A 21,469-nucleotide genomic window follows, 5' to 3' on the forward strand; every position below is an offset into this window, starting at 1 on the left:
AGCACGTCAACTGGTCCACAGGCCTCCTCCTAGAGATGGAAACTGAAGCCCCCTGAAAACAAGTGGTTTGGCTCCATCACAGCCCCAGCCCTGGGACTCTCAACCATAACCCTGAAAACCAAAAAAATCAGGAAAAAGTCCAGCCAGGCCTACGCATTCTGGGAAGATCTGAATAATCGGAGGCCTGACTGATTCTGTGTGGAAGTGTATCCGACACTGAATAATGGATTAAATTTTTAAGAACAGGGAGAAAAAAGTTAGGATCAGCGATATTAAGTCACTTAGAATGTGCGGTGAAGAGTGGTCAGTTAGTTACAAGGAGATGACTTCTCCACCCTGTAGATGGGCTGTGCGGAGACATTACACTCTGAAGCTTTTAAGCTTTTAAATGCTAATTCCCTCCATGATTCTGGGGAGCCAGTCCCTTGTAAGGCCTTATTCTTCAAAAATGTCATTGTCATAAAAGCAATGAAAGCCTGTGAAATGCTCTAGATCGGTGGTTGGCAAATTGCGGCTCGCGAGCCACATGCGGCTCTTTGGCCCCTTGAGTGTGGCTCTTCCACAAAATACCACTTGCGGGCGCGCACGTACAGTGCGATTGAAACTTTGAGGCCCATGCGCATTAGTCGGTATTTTATGGAAGAGCCACACTCAAGGGGCCAAAGAGCCGCATGTGGCTCGCGAGCCGCAGTTTGCCGACCACTGCTCTAGGTAAAGGGAACCTGACAATATCTAATCACTGACTGAATCTCCTAGTGAAGGTGGGAAAATGTTAGAAAAGACATTATTGGGTCAATTGACAAAAATAGAAATATGAATTGGACCCAAGTATTTCAGCAATGCTAAATCTATTTATGTTAAAACTGCATGCACTCTGCTTATGAAAGAGAAGATCCTTTATTCTTAGGAAATACGCTCTTAGGTATTTTAAGTGTAAAAGGTCACGATGTGCATCTTAAACGATTCAGAAAAACATGACATGTGCTAGTATATATAAAAAGAACACGACAATAATGGAAATAACAAGAACGGTAACCAATGGTAAAGTACACAGGCAGTCTAGTCTTTGTGCTTTTATTGTCACAAAGTTTGAAATGAATTCCTAAAAAAAGTTTTTAAAAATAGTTTCCTTTTTTGTTGTTGTTAATGCCCACCCGAGGATATTTTTCCCACTGATTCTGTGAGAGAGTGGAAGGGAGGGGAGACAGACTAGGCCAGGGATGCAGCCTGCAACCGAGGTACGTGCCCTTGATTAGAATCCAACCCTGACCCTTTAGTCCACGGGCCGACACTCCAACCACTGAGCCAAACCGGCTAGGGCAAAATAGCTCCTTTTTAGAAGTCTTTAAAATCTGAGGGTTTCAGAATAGCATTTCCCTGTGCTGATTTTTCCAAATTCCCCTTGAGTCTCGCTCAAGTCTGAAGCTCATACCCCCCAAGCTGGGCTTGCCCACTAGCTCAGCTCACGGAGGGCACCCCCAGCATTGTGCCTTTCTCATGACACTCACTCAGGAGAAGGCTCCCAAGCCCGGCTCCCCAAACCCGGCAGGAAGTGAGGCCACACAAGTTCCTGGGAAGAGCGTAGGCAGGGAGACGGCATGACAGAGACACCCCCCCCACACCTCCCCCACCCCCGGTGCAGAACTAAGCGCTTCTACTCTGGGGAAAGAAGGTCCTTGAAGGCCTCCAGAAGTTGCCGACCTTGAGTGCTCTGAGGATAGGAGGGGGAGAGTAAGTACAGGGGAAGACTGATGAGTGGCACCATGGCTGAAAAACGCAGGCTTCTGCACACTGGGACCAGGCCATTAAAATGGGCAGTCGGGGTCTTCTAGCACAGCAACAGCACCTGGATCCCAGTCGAGAGACCAGCAGAGAAGCGGGTGGTGGGGGGACGAGAACAATCAGGGGCTCCTCCAAGGCCCCCAAAAGGCCCCTGAGACTGGGGGGCCGGCGGGGGGGGGCGGGTTGAGAACAATCTCCCCAGCAGGCCACGGGACTGAGGTAGGACCAAAGCCTTCCAAGACATCAAGTGCGGGCTTGCCTACAGTTATCACTTCTCCAACTCTAACTCCGAATCTAGAACACAGATGAAAACTGCACGTGCTCCGATAAGGCCTATACTGAACTCCTGGCTTGGCACACTCTCTAGTAACTTCTGTTAGGTCGGCAGAATAAGCATTCCTCTATTTTGGAAATGAGGAGATGGATTTTAAAAACTCAAATCACTGTGCCTTAGGCCAAATACTTAAGACTACTAATGTTTTTAGAACAGAGAATACCTAACTGGGGCTCTTAATAAGGGCCATGGACAACTGTGTCCCATGAGAAACCCCTAGATCTGTGTGCAAAGTTTTGACTATCTACATTTTTCTTTCTTTTTTTTTTTTTTTTGAAATGCTGCTATACTTTTTTCTAAGAAGATGGGCTATAAAATCCATACTTTCCAAGGGATCCACACGCCCCCAAAAACAGATTTTTAAAATTATTTCTCAAAAAGGAAAAAAAGCAAACATAGTTGCATCTTAACATTCATCGAAATAAATGTTAAAAGAATGAGCATATAATCCATGTTATAAAGAAATTTCACGTTAAGGCCAAGATTTAAAGTGTTCTGGCTTATGAACTGTAATGTTAAAATGATATGGAAATGACCGTGTGAAATCTCGTATTACCATGGGTGTGCAAACAACATAATATTGCCATGCCAACACAGAGAACAAATGGAAATGAAGGCAAATCTAAACCTGCTCTTTGCTCGACTAGAACAGAACACCAAATGCCGGCATATTTGGTATTTGTGCACATTTAAAAAAACAATAGTAATTGGACTAACGGGGCGACACAGATGGAGTAAGGTGGGGTCCGACCCCCAGGAGCGCGGGCTGGTGGGAAATACTTACTTAGGCGTCGAACACTGAGAATCTTGGGCTCTGAATGCTGCTGCTGCAGCAGGTGAAGCTGGGCAGGGACCCAAGATAGTGAGAGAGAGAGAGGCGGGCTCTGGGACCTGGGGGAGGCTGGAGACACAACGGAGGCAGTCCCAGACACACTGACACGTTACCATCGACCGCGGGAAGGAATTGCCCCCGGAAGAGACTTACTGTTTCTTCAGCTGCCTCTGGCCTCTTCGTTTTGGGCTCCCACTCTCAGACCCGCTACTGGCCTTCAGTGTGTGAGGGGGAGAAATGAGCACAGACTTTAATTCACGGTCATCAGGGTCCGCACGAGCCTGCTTAACAAGTCTACTCAGTGTAACATCATTCGACGTGAGCTTCCAGGCAGAAAGAAAAACCTCAGCATTTGTGTGGTGGCGCCCTCTCTCCTTTTGCTTTGAAAATTAATTCGTGTGTCATTTCTGAGTTGTCTCTAACGCCAGGAGGTATTTCTCAGCTTGACTCCTACAAGCATGCGGGACGGTGGGAGTTTCTGGAATGAAGGCATCGCTTGTACCTGCACAGTCCCTGTCAGGTATCACGGCCAGCAGGCCCGTGTGGCCACCGGGACCCTGAAGTGGGGCTAGCAGGGGTGGGCAAACTTTTTGACTCGAGGGCCACAATGGGTTCTTAAACTGGACCGGAGGGCCGGAACAAAAGCATGGATGGAGTGTTTGTGTGAACTAATATAAATTCAAAGTAAACATCATTACATAAAAGGGTACGGTCTTTTTTTTCAATAGTTTTATTCATTTCAAACGGGCCGGATCCGGCCCGCGGGCCGTAGTTTGCCCACAGCTGGGAGGGACTCAGGAATGGAATTTTTCATTTTACTCCACTTCAATGAGCATAAATTTTAAACGGCACGTGTCTCGTGGCGACCATGCAGATCTAGAATGTCACATGAAAACGTCACTGCCCTGACCGGTTTGGCTCAGTGGATAGAGCGTCGGCCTGCGGACTGAAGGATCCCGGGTTCAATTCCGGTCAAGGGCATGTGCCTTGGTTGCGGGCACATCCCCGGTAGGGGGTGTGCAGGAGGCGGCTGATCGATGTTTCTCTCTCATCAATATTTCTAACTCTCTATCCCTCTCCCTTCTTCTCTGTGTAAAATCAATAAAATATATTTTAAAAAAAGAAAAAGAAAACGCCACAACATTGAATATGTCATTAGTGGTGGCTACTGATCGGTTTCATTTGAGACTCATTCATGATCAGCAACAGTGCTCTGCTAACAGCACGTGGGAAGTTCACAGTCAGAGACATCTTTGAACAGCTCTTTTCCGCCAAAGTTAAGCAAAACGGCCAACCTCCCCTACTGCTCTTGTTCTGGTGCCCTACAGAGAACGTGTTAACTTATACTCAAAAGGTTCACACATCTATGTGACTGGTTGTGGCAAAGATAGTTCGGTGACCCAGTCCCAGACGCTGTGGGGAAGGAAAGCTAAGGCAAACCAGCTCCGAGGTCAAAATAAAACAGCGTAAAGGCAATGCCAATGTTATGGCCAATTAGATTTTTAAAACCGATGAACTAAAATCCACCCCAACTCACTAACCCTTGGCTATCAATATTTAACTTTTAGCAGAAGGATGATATATAGTTAAGAATGGCAAAAGCAGGGGTCACTTCCCTGAGACAAAAAAAAAAAAAAAGGTATCTCTTCAGAATAGAATCTATAAGCCTAACACAGAGGTAAGAATCCACAAAATTGTCACAAACGGGGAAAAGCTGATTCTGTAGAACCCACAGACCCCAGTAAACAGTACTAATTCTGGAAACCACCCATCTCTCACAATTCGACCACAGAGTAAATCCGTGTGAAACATTTTATACGGCACACTAAACATGAGCTAGGAAACCAAATGTAAAGAAATGAGTTAAAATACATTACGTATGTCAAGTAAACTCTTTTCTCAGAAATACACCTAAAACTAGTGCCATTGTTTTGTACTTGTTTACCAGGCAAGTTATTCATTGAACAAAAAAAGTAGGAGATTTACAACCTAGATATTTTTAAAAAAAGTAAATATCTTACTACAATCGATTTCACTATGAGAAACGTCCAAAAAAAATTAAAAATTTAAGGCCAGTTCTGTATAGTAATCTTAACCCTCTACTGCAACATTCACTATTACATGTTCTTCCTGGAAAGTTTCTTTTTTTAAAGCCCCACGTGGCTTTCCTTGCTGTGCTAGGTCGAGAAAATTCTCATTAGTCATTTAATTTCCACCCCGACGTTGAGTCTTTGTTCATGGCAAGACATACTGGAGTCGGAAAGGACAAGGTAAGGTCAGGAGCTTCAACATACCCCCTTAAAACATTTCTTTCGCTTACCTCCTCCTTAATATTAAATCGTGATGGTTCTTGTCTGCTTCGGTTTGACCGCCTAACCCCATACACATCCGGATACTCTTCCCACATCTGTAAAATTGACAGGCCATGCATGAATCTTTCTTCTCTTGATCCCCACCCCCATTTACTATTTTCACTACTACTGCAACATGTATTTTAATTTAAGAGCATTCAAGTAACTAAATATCAAAAGGGTTGCTTGGTTAGTTTTGTTTACGAGACAAATAAACTCCCATCTTTAAAAAGAGTAAGGCGCACTATCCTAGAACACATTAAAGTGTATCAATGGCCCTCGCTGGCTTGGCTCAGCGGATAGAGCGTCGGCCTGGGGACTGAAGGGTCCCAGGTTCGATTCCGGCCAAGGGCACATGCCTGAGTTGCGGGCTCGATCCCCGGGGCGGCGCGTGTGCGGGAGGCAGCTGATACATGTTTCTCTCTCATCACTGATGTTTCTCTCTCTCTCTCTCTCTCCTTCTCCCTTCCTCTCTGAAATCAATAAAGAAATATATTTTAAAAAATAAAGTGTAACAATGCCTCTTCATCGCTAATGGCTATTAAACTTAGATGGTACGCTGCTTACCCATCATTAAAACATACACTTACAATTGAATAACATGGCAAGAGAACACTGGCTTCCACTAAGGGCAGATTTATCTACTGATGAATTTTAAGCCCCTAATGTTTTCCATTCACCTTTGACTGGTTATTGACCCACCTGACAAACTTAAAAAAAAAACCCAGCAGGGTCCCACCAAGTCTAATTAAATCAGAATCAGGGCATGTGTATATTTCTTTAAATTCCGCAGGACGTAGGCAACGCCAGATACATATAAATAGTAGGTATGTCTAACATTTAGTTAGAAATTTTCAGAAGGAGAATCACTGCTACCCTTTCTCTAGCACACCTAATTTCACTCTGAGCAGTAACTATTTTTACTCTTATTAAGTATTAACGGTTTGTAACTCTTTTTCTAACTATTATTAAGAACTATTTTTACTAACAATCCTCACCAGCGATGAAAAAAAGAAAGGTAAAAGGAGGGATTGGTTGAAGAGGACATTTTTTCACGGAGTATGTTGGCACCACCTTCTACAAAAACTCAAGCCAACAAACGTGTAGAGAAAACACACAGGCCCCTCCTTCCTCGGCCTCTAGGGATCAGAGTCTGGGTCCCGATCTGAGCGAACTGTGGAAGGCAGTAGGAAAAATGTTATAAACAGGCAAGAGAGATGCGTGACAGCCCAGATCAGCCACGGGGCTTTGTCATCAACACCTGGGTGACAGTTACTGGCAAGAAAATATTTGGAAAGTGAGGCAAGAGGAGAATGCCCCAGGCCGAGACTCGGGATGTATGTGTACAGTGGACCTCAAACGAGACAAACTTGACGCAAGACAACCCAGAAAAAAAATGTCACCAAGCCAAGGGAGGGCGTGACCAACAGTGCCTTTAGAAACGCCGAGTCTTGCCGTGGCCGGTTTGGCTCAGTGGATAGAGCGTCGGCCTGCGGACTGAAGGGTCCCGGGTTCGATTCCAGTCAAGGGCATGTGCGTTGGTTGCGGGCACATCCCCAGTGGGAGGTGTGCAGGAGGCAGCTGATGGACGTTTCTCTCTCATCAACGATGTTTCTAACTGTCTATCCCTCTCCCTTCCTCTCTGTAATAAGTCAATAAAATATATTAAAAACGCCGAGTCAGCTACCGAAAAACGAGGCCTCCCAAGAGAACAAGGGAGATGGCCCAGGAACAGGCACTCCAGAACTAGACTCCGATGTAATCCTGTGACCCCGTGTCTTCCGCTTACGAAGGTGGAAAGCCCATAATGGCCTTGGAATGATCTGAGAGGCAGAAGACAGAAGGTCCAACCAGAGGCGTTAGGACAGCGGTTCTCAACCTGTGGGTCGCGACCCCTTTAGCGGTCGAACGTCCCTTTCACAGGGGTCGCCTAAGACCATCCTGCATATCAGATATTTACATGACGATTCATCACAGGAGCAACGTTACAGTTATGAAGTAGCAACAAAAATAATTTTATGGTTGGGTCACAACATGAGGAACTGTATCTAAAGGGCCAGAAGGTTGAGAACCACTGCATTAGGACAACCAGATGGCAGGAACTCTGGGCCCAAGAGGCAGCAGAGGGTGGACACTGAGCAAGTCGGGCCGAGAGAGGGAGGGAGAGAGCCTTACTCTCGTCCTGTCTGCCCACCCCGCCCGCGCCCCTTTTGGAGCCTCTGCTAGAGCCGTGAAATTCTTCAACACAGGTATTTACGAAGCTTTTAGTAACGGGGGTGGAGGCTAAACTATTTTGAGATGATCATTAAGGGCTAATGGTATCAGTGAAAAGCTACCATGTAAAAGGGATGTGTATACAGAAAACAAAGAACCTTCTTTAAAAGCTCTCCTTTTAGAATAACCATCATTTCAGTCACCATGCTTCCTAACTGGCTGTGCTGTCCATCCACGCGTTACCTTGATGAACGTTTTAGAACTGATCACCTAAATTTTAAAAGAATATTTTAATATTTCTGCCTGAAATACTTCTGCCTTGAAATTCAGTCCGTCTTAGCAATGACTCCCCTTCTTTCTGAGTCCCCCCTTTCGCCTTTTTAAATGAATTTAAGTATATGCAGTCTTATAAGTAAACAGGTGTGAATGCCAGACAGTAACACTATTTCAGCAAAGTTTTAGACACACTACACAGGCCATGCACAGTTCCTGTGGTTTCCTTTCATCTCCGCAAATAAAGAACTCTCCACTGTGCATTACTGTACATAAAAAAAAGAAAATTTTAACCACCTTTTAATTTTTTTAAAAAAGTATATTTTTATTGATTTCACAGAAGAAGGGAGAGGAGGAGAGAAAGAAACATCAATGATGAGAGAGAATCATTAACAGGCTGCCTCCTAAACACCCTCACTGGGAATCGAACCGTGACCTCCTGGTACAAAGGTTTATGCTCAACCTTTGAGCCACAAAGGTTGGGCTTAACCACATTTTTAAAATGTTAAAAACCAAAATTATAGACATTTGTCCTTTTGCCCTATAATTTGATGGCTTATGTAATTATTTTCTTTGTAGCCTCTGATTAACTAGAACAGAAAGCAGTCCTCATTTATATCCAGGGGCACTATCCTATATGATAAAAGGGTAATATGCAAATCGACCGAACGGCGCTATGATGCACACTGACCACCAGGGGATTCAAGGCAGGAGCTGCCCCCTGGTGGTCAGTGCGTTCCCACAGGGGGAGTGCCGCTCAGCCAGAAGCCCTGAGCCAGGCTCATGGCTGGCAAGTACAGCGGCGGTGGTGGGAGCCTCTCCTGCCTCCACGGCAGCATTATGGATGTCCGACTGCCGGCTTAGGCCTGCTCCAGTTGGATATCCCCTGAGGGCTCCCGGACTGTGAGAGGGCACAGGCTGGGCTGAAGGACCTTCTCTCCCCGCACCGAGTGCACGAATTTCGTGCACCGGGCCTCTAGTATTATTAGAAAAGGGGGCTGTGGTTTCCTTATCAAGATACCTAATGAGCTTCCCCGGGAAAGAAAGGTCTGCTAGCTGGTCCCAGCTGCAGGCAATTTGTACAGTACAGCAAAGGAGATACCTTCTTCACATCAGCTATCCGTTCCTTCTTAGAGGCTGGCTTCTCTTTGGCTTCCGGAAGGACTGGCTGGGATTTGGACCCCGCCGATTCACTCTCAGATTCCGACTGACTCTCCGAAGACTCAGAGCTGCTGTTGGACTCGCTGCCATGTCCACTTCCTGGGTCACTGCCCTGCTCGCTCTCCGACTGGCTGCCTGAGTCAGAACCTGAGGCTTCTTCAGATGCTGAATTACTTAATATGGAAAAAATACACATACATTTAAAAAGATTTAAGAACTGTCGAATAAATCTGTCTTTAAAAAATCCTCAAAGTAAAATGATTGGATAGTGGCTAATTCTGGTAATAAAAAAAATCAAAATTTCCAAATTTACTTCTATATTCTTACATTGCAAATGATATCATTATTATCATTTTCAACATCCGTATTGGCTACCATTTCCTGAGTGCTTATCTGATGCCATATTCCAGTTATTTTATACAAATTAGTTTCTCTGACAAAAACGCAGAATATGTATTACTTTCTCCTTCATTCAGATAAAAAAAAAATCTGACACTCAGAAGTACTTAAATAACTGTCCCAGGTGAAACAGGTCGATCTATCTGAATCCAGCAAGTTTTATTTATTTAGTATCATCCCTCCCTGCTCAAGACAAAAACAAAGCAAATGCAACACAGAAAAAACCAAACCCAGGCAGGGTTACCCAAGAAGTAAGACTGCAATGCGGCTGTAATTTTCCAATCAATGTCCTAACAATAGGTACTAATCAGACTGCGTGGCAGCTCCCTAAAAACATACACATTCACCCCACACCGGAGGCCCTGGGGACCTCCCGCAGGGAGTCCCAGCCCTGAGAGACCTCACAGAAGAAAAGGAACATGAAGAACACACTGATGCTAAAGGGAAGGCCTAATGCAATGCAGACTGCCACTGGCCACCCGCATCCCTGCCCTTCCTCACTCCCCAGGGCCCTACCCAGTTTGGCTCAGTGGCTAGAGCGTTGGCCTGCGGACCAAAGGGTCCCAGGTGGGATTCTGGTCAAGGGCACGTACCTTGGTTGCAGGCACCTCCCCGGCCTTGGCCCTGAATGGGGTGTGTGCAGGAGGCAACCAATCGATGTGTTTCTCTCACTTCGATGTTTCTCTCTGTCTTTCCCTCTCTCTTCCACTCTCCCTAAAAATCAATGGGAAAATATCCTTGGGTGAGGATTAACCAACAACAACAACAACAAAACAAACACTGCTTAGGGAGGCAACCTAAGGCAAGGGGCAGCAGAAGCCACAAAATCGGAAGGGAAGGCTGTGGGAAGATTATCAACCTGGGGGCCTGGAAGGCAATGCAAGCTCCGGGTTCTCCCACAGCAAGAAAGCTCGAGAAGGCCACTCAGGAACATGCGGGGAGGAGCGAAGACACTTGAAAGAGACATAAAGGTGAAAGACTTGGCAGAGAAAGAAATGGGGGTAGACAGGTCACTCAACTCAGCTGCTTTAAAAGGATCTTTTCATTTAGGAGAGGGAAAGGGAGGCAGAACCTAGAAAAACGTTAACAGACAGATAAAAGACAGATAGCATGCGTCTAGCAACCAGGAGATAAAAGACAGACAGCATGAAACCCCAAAAAGTCAAGGATTGACCGCAAAATCCCATGGGAGCCATAAGAAGCAGCATACAGTACAGGGGCCATTCTGCTAAGACTCGGAAGCCACGACAATAAAGGGGGAGGGGGAAGGCTCTATTTTGCAAAAGGGAGAAATGAAAAGCCGTTTATGAATTGCATGATCATCTAATACAGTGGTTCTCAACCTTCTGACCCTTTAGATATAGTTCCTCATGTTGTGACCCAACCATAAAATTACTGTCGTGGCTACTTCATCACTGTCATGTTGCTACTGTGATGAATCGTCATGTAAATATCTGACATGCAGGATGGTCTTAGGCGACCCCTGTGAAAGGGTCGTTCGGCCGCCAAAGGGGTTGCGACCCACAGGTTGAGAACCGCTGATCTAACAGGTACCAGGCATTTCTCTAAGTGCTTTATAGATAAAATTTTGGTTATTCCCCAGGAGGCAGGGATTCCACCCCCAGTCTGGCTCGAAAGGGCATATTCTATTCTACAACCGGGGCGCAAAACCTCAGAGACTCGGCAAATAAACCGTATCCCTGTTATGCCCTGTCAGGCTTGGCCAGAACAGTGACTCAGTATTGCCAAGGCTTCCTTATATTTACCTACTGAGTCCTTGGTCCTCTGCACAGTGAAAGCACCTGTGACCAAGGAGAAGGTGGGCACCAGGCAAGAGGGAAGAGGAAGGCTGAGTGGCATCCACGGCTTGGGTCTCAGCCTAGCCCAGCCGTGGGCAAACTACGGCCCGCGGGCCGGATCCGGCCCGTTTGAAATGAATAAAACTAAAAAAAAAAAAAAAAAAAAGACCGTACCCTTTTATGTCATGATGTTTACTTTGAATTTATATTAGTTCACACAAACACTCCATCCATGCTTTTGTTCCGGCCCTCCGGTCCAGTTTGAGAACCCATTGTGGCCCTCGAGTCAAAACGTTTGCCCACCCCTGGCCTAGCCCATCTCAGGCCTGTGCCATTTGTAACCTCTGCCGAACTCTGATCTGTGGGTCATGAGAGCATCCCGTGAAAGCAGCACCCCGTAAATGCCAAAGCCTCACCACCCACACTTCAGAAAGTTTACAATTTCACATCCCAGCTCAATTCCCCTCCTAATAACAAGTTCTTCCTGGCTGGTACCCGTTGGTGAGTCAGTGCCACACAATTTGTGACACTAGTCAGAATTTATTTATTTTTAAAAATATATTTTATTGATTTTTTTTACAGAGAGGAAGAGAGAGGGATAGAGAGTTAGAAACATCGATGAGAGAGAAGTATCGATCAGCTGCCTCCTGCACACCCCCTACTGGGGATGTGCCCGCAACCAAGGTACATGCCCTTGACCGGAATCGAACCTGGGGCCCTTCAGTCCGCAGACTGACGCTCTATCCACTGAGCCAAACCGGTTAGGGCCAGTTAGAATTTATTAACAGGTGGGCCTCCACCATGTGCCCACAGAAAGGTAGAGGCAGCTCCGGAAATGTCCTTGTAAGTAAAAAATTTAGGCTGGTGTGGCTCAGTGGTGGAGCATTGACCCATGAACCAAGAGATCATTGTCCAATTCCCAGACAGGGCACATGCCCGGGTTTTGGGCTCGATCCCCAGTAGAGGGCGTGCAGGAGGCAGCTGATCCATGATTCTCTCCCATCATTGATGTTTCTCTCCCTCCCCCTCTGAAATGAATGAAAACATTTAAAAAATAAAAGGGCAGTCTACTTGAAAGGGGTGATGGGGATATACCTAGAAAGCTGCATTTACACAGTCCAAACAGCTGAGTAATTGGAGAGACCTGAAAGATTAGGAAGCTAGTGGAGCCCACACCTCCTCCCCCCCACCTTGGGCGTGGCCCACTAGCAGCACGTCCTATAAAACCCAGCTGAGCCCTAACCGGTTTGGCTCAGTGGATAGAGCATCAGCCTGCGGACTGAAGGGTCCCAGGTTCAATTCCGGTCAAGGGCATGTACCTTGGTTGCGGGCACATCCCCAGTAGGGGGTGTGCAGGAGGCAGATGATCAACGTTTCTCTCTCATCAATGTTTCTAACTCACTATCCCTCTCCCTTCCTCTCTGTAAAAAATCAATAAGATATATTATTTTTTTTAAAAAAACCCAGCTGATTGCTCAAGACTCACCACGTAACCATTCCACAGAGCAAGCCTGGTGCTGCTCGCCTCCCATCTTGGCTTATGCATCAAGCTAATGTGAACCGAAAGGGGCACACGCTGGCCTGACAAGCTCCGGGGAGGCCTTGCAAACGCAGAGACCTAAGGTCATCACAAAGGATGGTCTGAAGTCAAAACTGTAACTAAAAGCAGTTTATGGCGGGTAGTCGTGTCCTAGGCCGGTATCCTCCCTGACAGAAGTCAATCTTTACCTTAACTGAGCCTCTTGTCTGTTTGCCTCTACGACAACATATCCTTGGAATGTCAAAGTCATTGTCCTTTGTCCAGACCCCTCAAAGCACAGGCACTGCTCTGCGGAGACCTCAAATCCCCTCGTTTTAGTGAATTAATTCTTGACTGTGAACTATCCTGCACCCACCCAAGTAAAAGAAGTGTGTGTCTGCCGAAACCGGTTTGGCTCAGCGGATAGAGTGTCGGCCTGCGGACTGGGGGGTCCCAGGTTCGATTCCAGTCGGGGGCATGCGCCTGGGTTGCGGGCATATCCCCAGTGGGAGATGTGCAGGAGGCAGCTGATCGATGTTTCTCTCTCATCGATGTTTCTAACTCTCTGTCTCTCTCCCTTCCTCTCTGTAAAAAATCAATAAAATATATTTAAAAAAAAAAAAGTGTGTGTCTGTCATTTTACTTTTGATCCAATCCCAGAGGTGTCCCCACTTTGCTTTCTCCCGCCTCCCTCATCTCGCACCGATGGATTTCATGTGACCCACTAACGTCTCCTCCTTTGATTGTAATGCATAAAACAAGGTGGAAAAACTGCTACTCTCCGAAGCATTATCTCAACCTGGAGCGTTATTTCAATCCGTTGAGATTCTGCTCCCCAACAATTGTCGACAGTCTGGCTCAAATAAGTCACAGAAATCCTTCACTGGTCTGAATGTTTCTTACCTTAACACTAAGCACCTCTGATTCTTAAAGCCTCAGGTGTCACCGTCTCTAGGAAAACATCCTTTGTGTTCTCCGATCCTAAACTCAGAGTCTATCAGGGATTTCCATAATCCTCTGTCATTGCATGTCGCCCTAGCAGCTTCTACCCCTGGGAAATGGAAACAGGCAGCCTGATTGCCATGCTCCCAACGTTCTCACTTTCTAGTACATCCTGGAACAGAAAACATTTTTATTTAAAACACTATAAATACCTCCACATTTAAGGCACTGAGGTCTAATTGGTCCCTCAAAGGACAGGATAGTTCTTAAAATAGTATGCAGATCTGCTTTTAATACCTAATTACAATACCAAATACTAGTAATGCTAAATGGTAGTTTGCATTACTGAGTTAGAGGAGAAGATGTAAAAAGTCCCCAAGACTCACAAAAAGGGTCAAATGAAGTTAGCTGGTGAGAAATCCTTTAACTAAGCTTTCACCTAAACAACAAAGTAATAAAATTATCTGATTTCCCATGGCATGAATAGTTATAAGGCAATTTAAAAACTGGAATTTTCAGGAATTATCCACCATTCCTACAGAATCCTCATGAAAAATAAGTGTCTGAAACTAACACAAAATAATATTGAATGTAAACTGTAATTGAAAACTAAAAAATTTTTAAAGGAAAATAAGTATCTGAAAATTACTTAAAATCTGAATTGAAAACAAGTCTCATAATTTTTTATTGAATGATCAATACAAGGGAAATATAATGCAAAAACAAATGAAAGGGACTGGAGTCAAAACTGGGATTTTAGATTCCAACAGAAAAATGAACGCTTATGGAAAAAGTTTAGCACTGTGTTCATTTGTGAATAAAAATAAGTTGGTATCATTTCAAAATCCTTTTTGAAGCTGGCAAAATGGGGTGATTAAGTATTTCTTCCAAACAGACTTTGAACGCGACCAGCATTCGTTCTTAGCTATTGTTCCATTACATTTTAATCGCCATTTCCCAATTGGCCACAAGAGGGCAGCACGGCAACACCTCACTTACGGAGCAGGCCTGTGGCTTCCCCACCCAAGAGCTGCCATTTCAGCGCTTGGGAGGGTGTGTGTGTGTTTTTCCGTAAACTTAACAAAATGGCTGAAGAGCTTGGCAGGGCAAGGCTTTGTTGCTGGTGGAAGCAACATCAGGTCAACACACAAAGCAATCTACACTGGGATTGCATAACACCGATTTCCAGACTAAAGCTCTATCGACGGTAGAACAGCTAATATTTTTGGAGCACTTATGAATCAGATCCATGCAAACCTCTTCTTTAATCCTTACAACAAAGACGACATAATCCCCCTCATCTTACAGCAGAGGCGTAGCCTGTGTGTGTGTGTGTGTGTGTGTGTGTGTGTGTGTGTGTGTTGTCCTCGTCCCCACCCCCAGCCTGGAGTATGAATCCACACTTCTCAACCACCTCTGGTACTGCGGTCTCACCCGAGTCACTGGCACTTTCTTCAACAGATTATTGAGGCGCCCAAAGGTGATGCAGAACAATTCCTTCTAATCACATCTGTGTCAAAGATCTTTACCTCCCCCACCTCTGGCTCAAGGCCTATGATTCTGAAGACTAAACCATATAATTGAAGTTAAAAGACAAGGACGGAGAAAAGAAATTTCAATGTACACACAACAAGAAATGTATACGTACAACTTAAGAAGAATTACATATTAAAGAAAAAAAAACAATAGGTAATTGGGCAAAGGAAATGGGCATGCAACTACAGAAATGAAATGGCCAATAAGTTTATGAAAAGGTACACATATGTAATACCCTTTGTAATACTTTAAGCAATAAAAAAAAAAAATTTATGAAAAGGTAATTAAACTTCCCCGGTAATTTGGGATCTGTCTATTACAACAATATTGGACACTCGTTTGCTTTGCAGAAATTTTAAGGGTCTGATAATATTAAATGATATTAATATTTTCTTACTTAAGAAAGTAAGGAAAATGGTACTCATATACCACTATTGAAAAAATAATCACTAGAAGCTTTGAAAAGCACCTTGACATAATCCAGTAAATCTCAAAATATCCCTATGCATCATGCAATCGAAACTGTGGGCACAGCCCTAGCTGGTGTGGCCCAGGGGATAGAGCAGTGGTCTGCGAACCAAAGCGTCCCGGGTTCAATTCTGGTCAAGGGCAAGTACCTTGGTTGCAGGCTCCTCCTTGGCCCAGCCCTGTTCAGGGCTCCCGCAGGAGGCAACCAATCGATATGTTTCTCTCACATCCATGTTTCTGTCTGTCTTTCCCTCTCTCGAGGATTAAAAAAAAGAGAAAAGAAAAGAAACTGTGGTATGTAATCTAGATAAATTACCAAACTTGTGCAAGGGGCAGGCTGTATAAAATTGTTCAGAGTTCTGAAATCCTAAGATTAAAAAAAAAAACAACCAAAACAAAAAAACACAACTCTAGGCGTTTATGTGTGAAAATGAAAAAAAAGTGAAATATTCATACTATGCAATGAACAATGACAGACTAAGAGTGAATTAGATCTATCAATGACAATTTCAAAACTATTATGTTTGGGGGGTATATTTTTTTAATTGATTTCAGAGAGAGGGATAGAAACATCAATGATGAGAATTACTGAGCAGCTGCCTCCTGCACGCCCCCTACTGGGGACCGAGCCCACAACGGGACATGTGCCCTGACAGGGACTCAAACCTTGACCTCCTGGTTCATAGGTTGATGCTCAACCACTGAGCCACACCAGCCGGGCAGAAAGAGCTGTTTTTAACATTACAGAACGATCAGCATTCAGGAGCAGACCTGCCTAGGATTCCACAGTTCTTCTCGAAGTTATTCCGACACTCTTCCCAGGAAAAGGCACATGTATGAAATGCTGCTTACAGTTTCGGGGTTTGACAAAGGCCAAGTGCCATCAGATTGAGAAATCCAATGGGAAAGAAAATCCAGTGGGAAAAAACCTACCTTTAATGAAGTACGTTTGTAAAATCCCCAACGGGTGCTAGACAGCAGTCATCTTATCTTTAGCGTGTTACTTAGGGCGCATCAAACATGGCACCCAGGCGTCAATGTCATTAGGGGAAAATGAATTCTAGCAAGAAGCCCGGATAAGGAACAACTGGACAACCATCTCACAAATACCTACCCAATCCAGGTCTGGCAATGGACTAAGGCTAATTATACAGAACACAAGGCAAGCTTTCTACCAGGTAAGAACGTAAAAAACGTTGCAACCCACTGAAGGGAACTCTCTCCCTTTAATCCCATCCCTTTGGAGCCCTGGGGAGAGATGGGACCAGTTGGACTACGCATTCCTTTCAGCCCAATAAGCTGTCATCTTTAGACTTTGTAACACAGCAACTCCAGAGGTCAAAGGAGATTGAAAAGGCGAGGCCGCTAACCGCAATAGCAGTAAATAGCACCTGTGCCCGCAGTGTCGCAGGAAGGAAGTGGGGTCCTGGGATCAGGCCGCAGAGAAGAAAAAGGAAAAGGCGAGGGCTCACAACTTTCTCAGTAACAACCAACACGCACTCACTGTGGCAAGCGACGGGCCGAAAGCTCTGGACCAGTGTCTCAAGGGCAGCGGTTCTCAACCTGTGGGTCGCAACTCCTTTGGGGGTCGAACGACCCTTTCACAGGGGTCGCCTAAGACCATCGGAAAACACATTGATAATTACATATTGCTTTTGTGATGAATCTCTATGCTTTCATTATGTTCCATTTGTAACAATGAAATTGGGGGTCACCACAACATGAGGGGAACTGTATTAAAGGGCATTGGGAAGGTTGAGAACCACTGGGCTAGATAATCCTTTGCTGTGGGGGGCTGTCCTATGTGCTGTAGGATTGTAGGGTGCTCCCGGCATCCCTAGCCTCTACCCATTTGATGCCAATTGCATCCCAGCCCCAACCAAAAAGATCTCCAGCCAAAAGTCATGTGGGGGGTGGGGGGAGGAGGGGAGTGGATGGGCACGGGGTGTCCTTAGTTGAAAAATCATTGCTTCAGAGGTATTATTTTATTTAACCCCTAGAGTGCCGGGGAGCGCGATGGCGCTCCTCCCGTCTTTCGCCACAAGTGCCGGAAGCGCTATCATAATTTTTTTCCTAAACTGCTGTAAAATCAGCAAAAATGCCTTGGCGATTTTAGCACAGTTCCTAGGATATGGGTTGGCACTCAAAGGGTTAATTCTAACTTCCCCCCCAAGAGACACACCACACATTCAAGAGCCATTATCCTGAAGGGCCCACCTGGACACACGTACTGCCAAAGCTCTAAAATCTAATCAGGGAGGTGCCAGTTTGGTGGGCTGGCTGGTTTGTTTTTGAGTGATTGTAACGCAACGCCTATTTGCAAACTGTTTCGAACAAAACAAACCGGAGGCCAAGTCCGATCTTGGCCGAGGGGAGTCACAGTGCAGCAGGGCAGAGTTCTTCCGAGGACGCTGGGACACCCTCTCCTGCCCGCCCCGCCTCTGCGCAAACCACCCCCACGCCGTCTCCCAAACCGGCCCGTGGGAACCACTTCTGATGTCAAATCACAGCCTTTTGAACAGCCCTGTGTTCTGGCATCAATCACACTCACAATGAGGTGATTCTGAGTTTCTGGTTTCTTTAAAGTGAAGGTTAAGATAAGCAGAGGACAGCCCTGCCTGGAGTGGCTGACTCAGTGTCTGCCCGAGCACCAAACAGTTCCCGGTTAGATTCCCGGTCAAGGGCAGGTACCTGGGCTGCTGGGGGGAAAAATATCCAGGGGAGAGGATTAACAAAAACAAACAAAAAAGGTAATTCTGAGTATTCTTGATTTTTACTCTGTTCCAATCTCCTATTTAATTTCCTCTAATCCCTCTTCAATTTGACTGCAACTTTTGATAAGATGTTTTAAGTGGAGCCAAATGACTGGTGTTTGACTCAGATTCTACCATTTATTCTACCTTGTGCCACGGTTTTCTCACCTACTAAGTAGGAAGGATAATCATACCTCACAGACCTGTGAGGATTCCTCTAATGAGCACAAATAAAGGACTCAAGTCCCAGCCTCTCGCATAGTAGGCACTTTAATGACAGCTATTATGGAATCTTTCCAAAGCAAATCAACTTCGTTTTCATGGGTTTCTGCTGTTGGTTTGGTATTTATTTGAAATGCAGGAATACAAGCACAATTAGAATCAGCGAAGGTGAGAAGTGGCTACAAATGCTTGCTGAGTATACAAGTCAACTGTTGGGAGTAAACAAAAGAGCTCAGTGGGGAGCAGGGCCACCCACAGGCCTGCAAAGGGCGAGTGCTCCCTGACAGTCAATGTGGAGAACTGGTTACCCCTGAGGAGGTCTCTAAGCAACTCGGCTACGCTAACCCCCATTCGATAAAATTTACATTTTATTTTATTTTATTTTTTTAAATATATTTTATTGATTTTTTACAGAGAGGAAGGGAGAGAGAGATAGTTAGAAACATCGATGAGAGAGAAACATCGACCAGCTGCCTCCTGCACATCCCCCACTGGGGATATGCCCACAACCCAGGTATATGCCCCCGACCGGAATTGAACCCGGGACTCCTCAGTCCGCAGGCCCACACTCTATCCACTGAGCCAAACCGGTCTCGGCAAAAATCTACATTTTAAAAATCTCTTCACACGTGTCTGAAACAGTCAGCACTCAATAAAAATGTAAATCTACCCTGGTATTTTCCTATAAACTGTTCACCAAGTGCTGCTGTCCCTCCAAAACGAAAGATTGCCGGCATTACGGGCACGGCTGGGCTTAGCCACCCAACAAGATGCAAAACCCTGAGGTTCGTTTTCATATCCTATTCTCTTGCTTTTTTAAAAAAATATATTTTATTGATTTTTTTTACAGCGAGGGAGGGAGAGGGAGAGAGAGTTAGAAACATTGATGAGAGAGAAACATCGATCAGCTGCCTCCTGCACACCTCCTACTGGGGATGTGCCCACAACCCAGGTACATGCCCTTGACCGGAATCGAACCTGGTACCTTTCAGTCCGCAGGCCGACGCTCTATCCACTGAGCAAAACTGGTTAGGGCTCTCTTGCTTTTTTTAATGCTGGTTACAGTTCACAAAATACCACTCTAAGGGATCCACAGCATAGCCACACCCACTGCTGCAGCCCTATACAGACCTCGAAGGCCACGCCGCTGTTAAAACTGCCCTAACAAGGGAACTGAGAAGATGGGACAAGCAACGTTAAGACCAAGAGTTAGGAAACAACATATGAACAAGAAATGCTGCCTCAGAAGATTCGAACCCATGGACACACATGCAAATGTGAAGCACAGGGTGAGAGCTCTTACCAGAACTCAACCCCCCGGCCACTGGTATTTTTACAAACTCTTCAAGGTCTGATATTAAAACCAGAAAGAAAAATAATTCCATTGTTAAATGAAAATTCAACCAAGGAAAATCTAAACATCTAGCCCCGGCCGGGGTAGCTCCAGGATTAGCGTTGGCCCCACACACCTAAGGGTAGCGGGTTCGATTCCTGGTCAAGGGCACCTCTCTGGGTTGCAGGCTTGATCCCTCACCCCTCAGAGGCAACCACGTGTGGGAGGCAACCAATAAAGGTGTCTGTCTCCTTTCCTCCCTCCCTTCCACTCTTTCTAAAAAAATAAAAAATAAAAATAAAAGTCAATGGAAAAAATAGCCTCCGGCCGAAACCGGTTTGGCTCAGTTGATAGAGCGTCAGCCTGCGGACTGAAAGGTCACAGGTTCGATTCCGGTCAAGGGCATGTACCTGGGTTGTGGGCACATCCCCAGTAGGAGATGTGCAGGAGGCGGCTGATCGATGTTTCTCTCCCATCGATGTTTCTAACTCTCTATCTCTCTCCCTTCCTCTCTGTAAAAAATCAATAAAATATATTTAAAAAAAAAATAGTCTCCGGTGAGGATGAACGAAACAAATTAAAGATTTGTTGGCTTTACTGAACAATTCAGGAATCAGGCAGCTTCCCACCTAGCAAGTGGAGAAGAGCTCTACAGGGTTGGATGATAGAAAGCTTTTAGAGCAGTGGTTCTCAACCTTCCCAGTGCCGCGACCCTTTAATACAGTTCCTCATGCTGTGGGGACCCCCAACCATAAAATTATTTTCGTGGCTACTTCATCACTGTCATGTTGCTACTGTTATGAATCGTCATGTAAATATCTGATACGCAGGATGTATTTTCACTGTTACAAATTGAACATAATTAAAGCATAGTGATTCACCACAAAAACAATATGTAATTCTATATGTGTTTTCTGACAGTCTTAGGCGACCCCTGTGAAAGGGGTTGCGACCCACAGGTTGAGAACCGCTGTTTCAGAGGCGGAAAGGGGGGCAAGAAAAAAAATGATCAGCCGGAAATCCGTTGTTTCAGACAAGGACCCCCTCTTCCCAGAGGGACATGGAGGACCCATCAGCGCACTGCCTCCTGTGGGAACCAGGAAATTCCAGGCGGGCTGGCCAAGTCACATTCCTGGGGAAAGTTGGACGTGTAATTGGTTAGGCATTAGGGCCTGGCTTGCTGGTGTGGGGCTTTCACAGGAGCAACTCTATTCTCAGCCTGTTGTGTGTGTGTCTCTCAGTCTCTAACACAACGGACTCATTAACCATAAAGCACATGAAGGAAGTAGAGGAACCCAAAAACACAAATATTGAGACGATGTATATGTCTTTTCTAACATGATCAACAGGACTTGAGGCATTATGCGAAATCAAACGGACAGGGCTCAGGGGAAGACTGGTTACTATAAGCAAGCTGCAGCCAACATCAACATGGGCGGTAAAGAGTATTGCTGTTATATATCCCAATAGCAGCTGCGCCTTGGTATTCGTTACCCAGCCTTGCACAGCCTGCAGGGAAATGAGGCACCTCGGCCAGGACAGCCATTACTA

General features: G+C 45.5%; 1 protein-coding gene across 12 annotated transcripts in view; it reads right to left on the minus strand.

Annotated features, from left to right (window-relative positions):
• Positions 1–21,469, minus strand: part of CHD2 (chromodomain helicase DNA binding protein 2) — a 107,544-nt gene that overhangs the window by 60,309 nt on the left and 25,766 nt on the right. For 4 of the 12 annotated variants that reach the window (XM_036355593.1, XM_036355590.1, XM_036355600.1 and 1 more), the window contains 3 exons: positions 8,889–9,120; positions 5,269–5,355; positions 3,102–3,163 (listed from right to left, as the gene is read on the minus strand). The exons of 1 other annotated variant lie outside the window; for it this stretch is intronic. In XM_036355593.1, coding sequence (XP_036211486.1) covers positions 3,102–3,163; positions 5,269–5,355; positions 8,889–9,120 — 381 coding nt within the window. Of the gene's footprint in view, positions 1–2,900; positions 3,018–3,101; positions 3,164–5,268; positions 5,356–6,986; positions 7,098–8,649; positions 9,121–21,469 lie in introns of those variants that run through there. 7 more of the 12 variants (XM_036355592.1, XM_036355589.1, XM_036355588.1 and 4 more) reach the window with 4 other exon arrangements.

Source organism: Myotis myotis, unplaced genomic scaffold, assembly GCF_014108235.1.
Source record: "Myotis myotis isolate mMyoMyo1 unplaced genomic scaffold, mMyoMyo1.p scaffold_m19_p_23, whole genome shotgun sequence".
NCBI classification, from domain to species: domain Eukaryota; kingdom Metazoa; phylum Chordata; class Mammalia; order Chiroptera; family Vespertilionidae; genus Myotis; species Myotis myotis.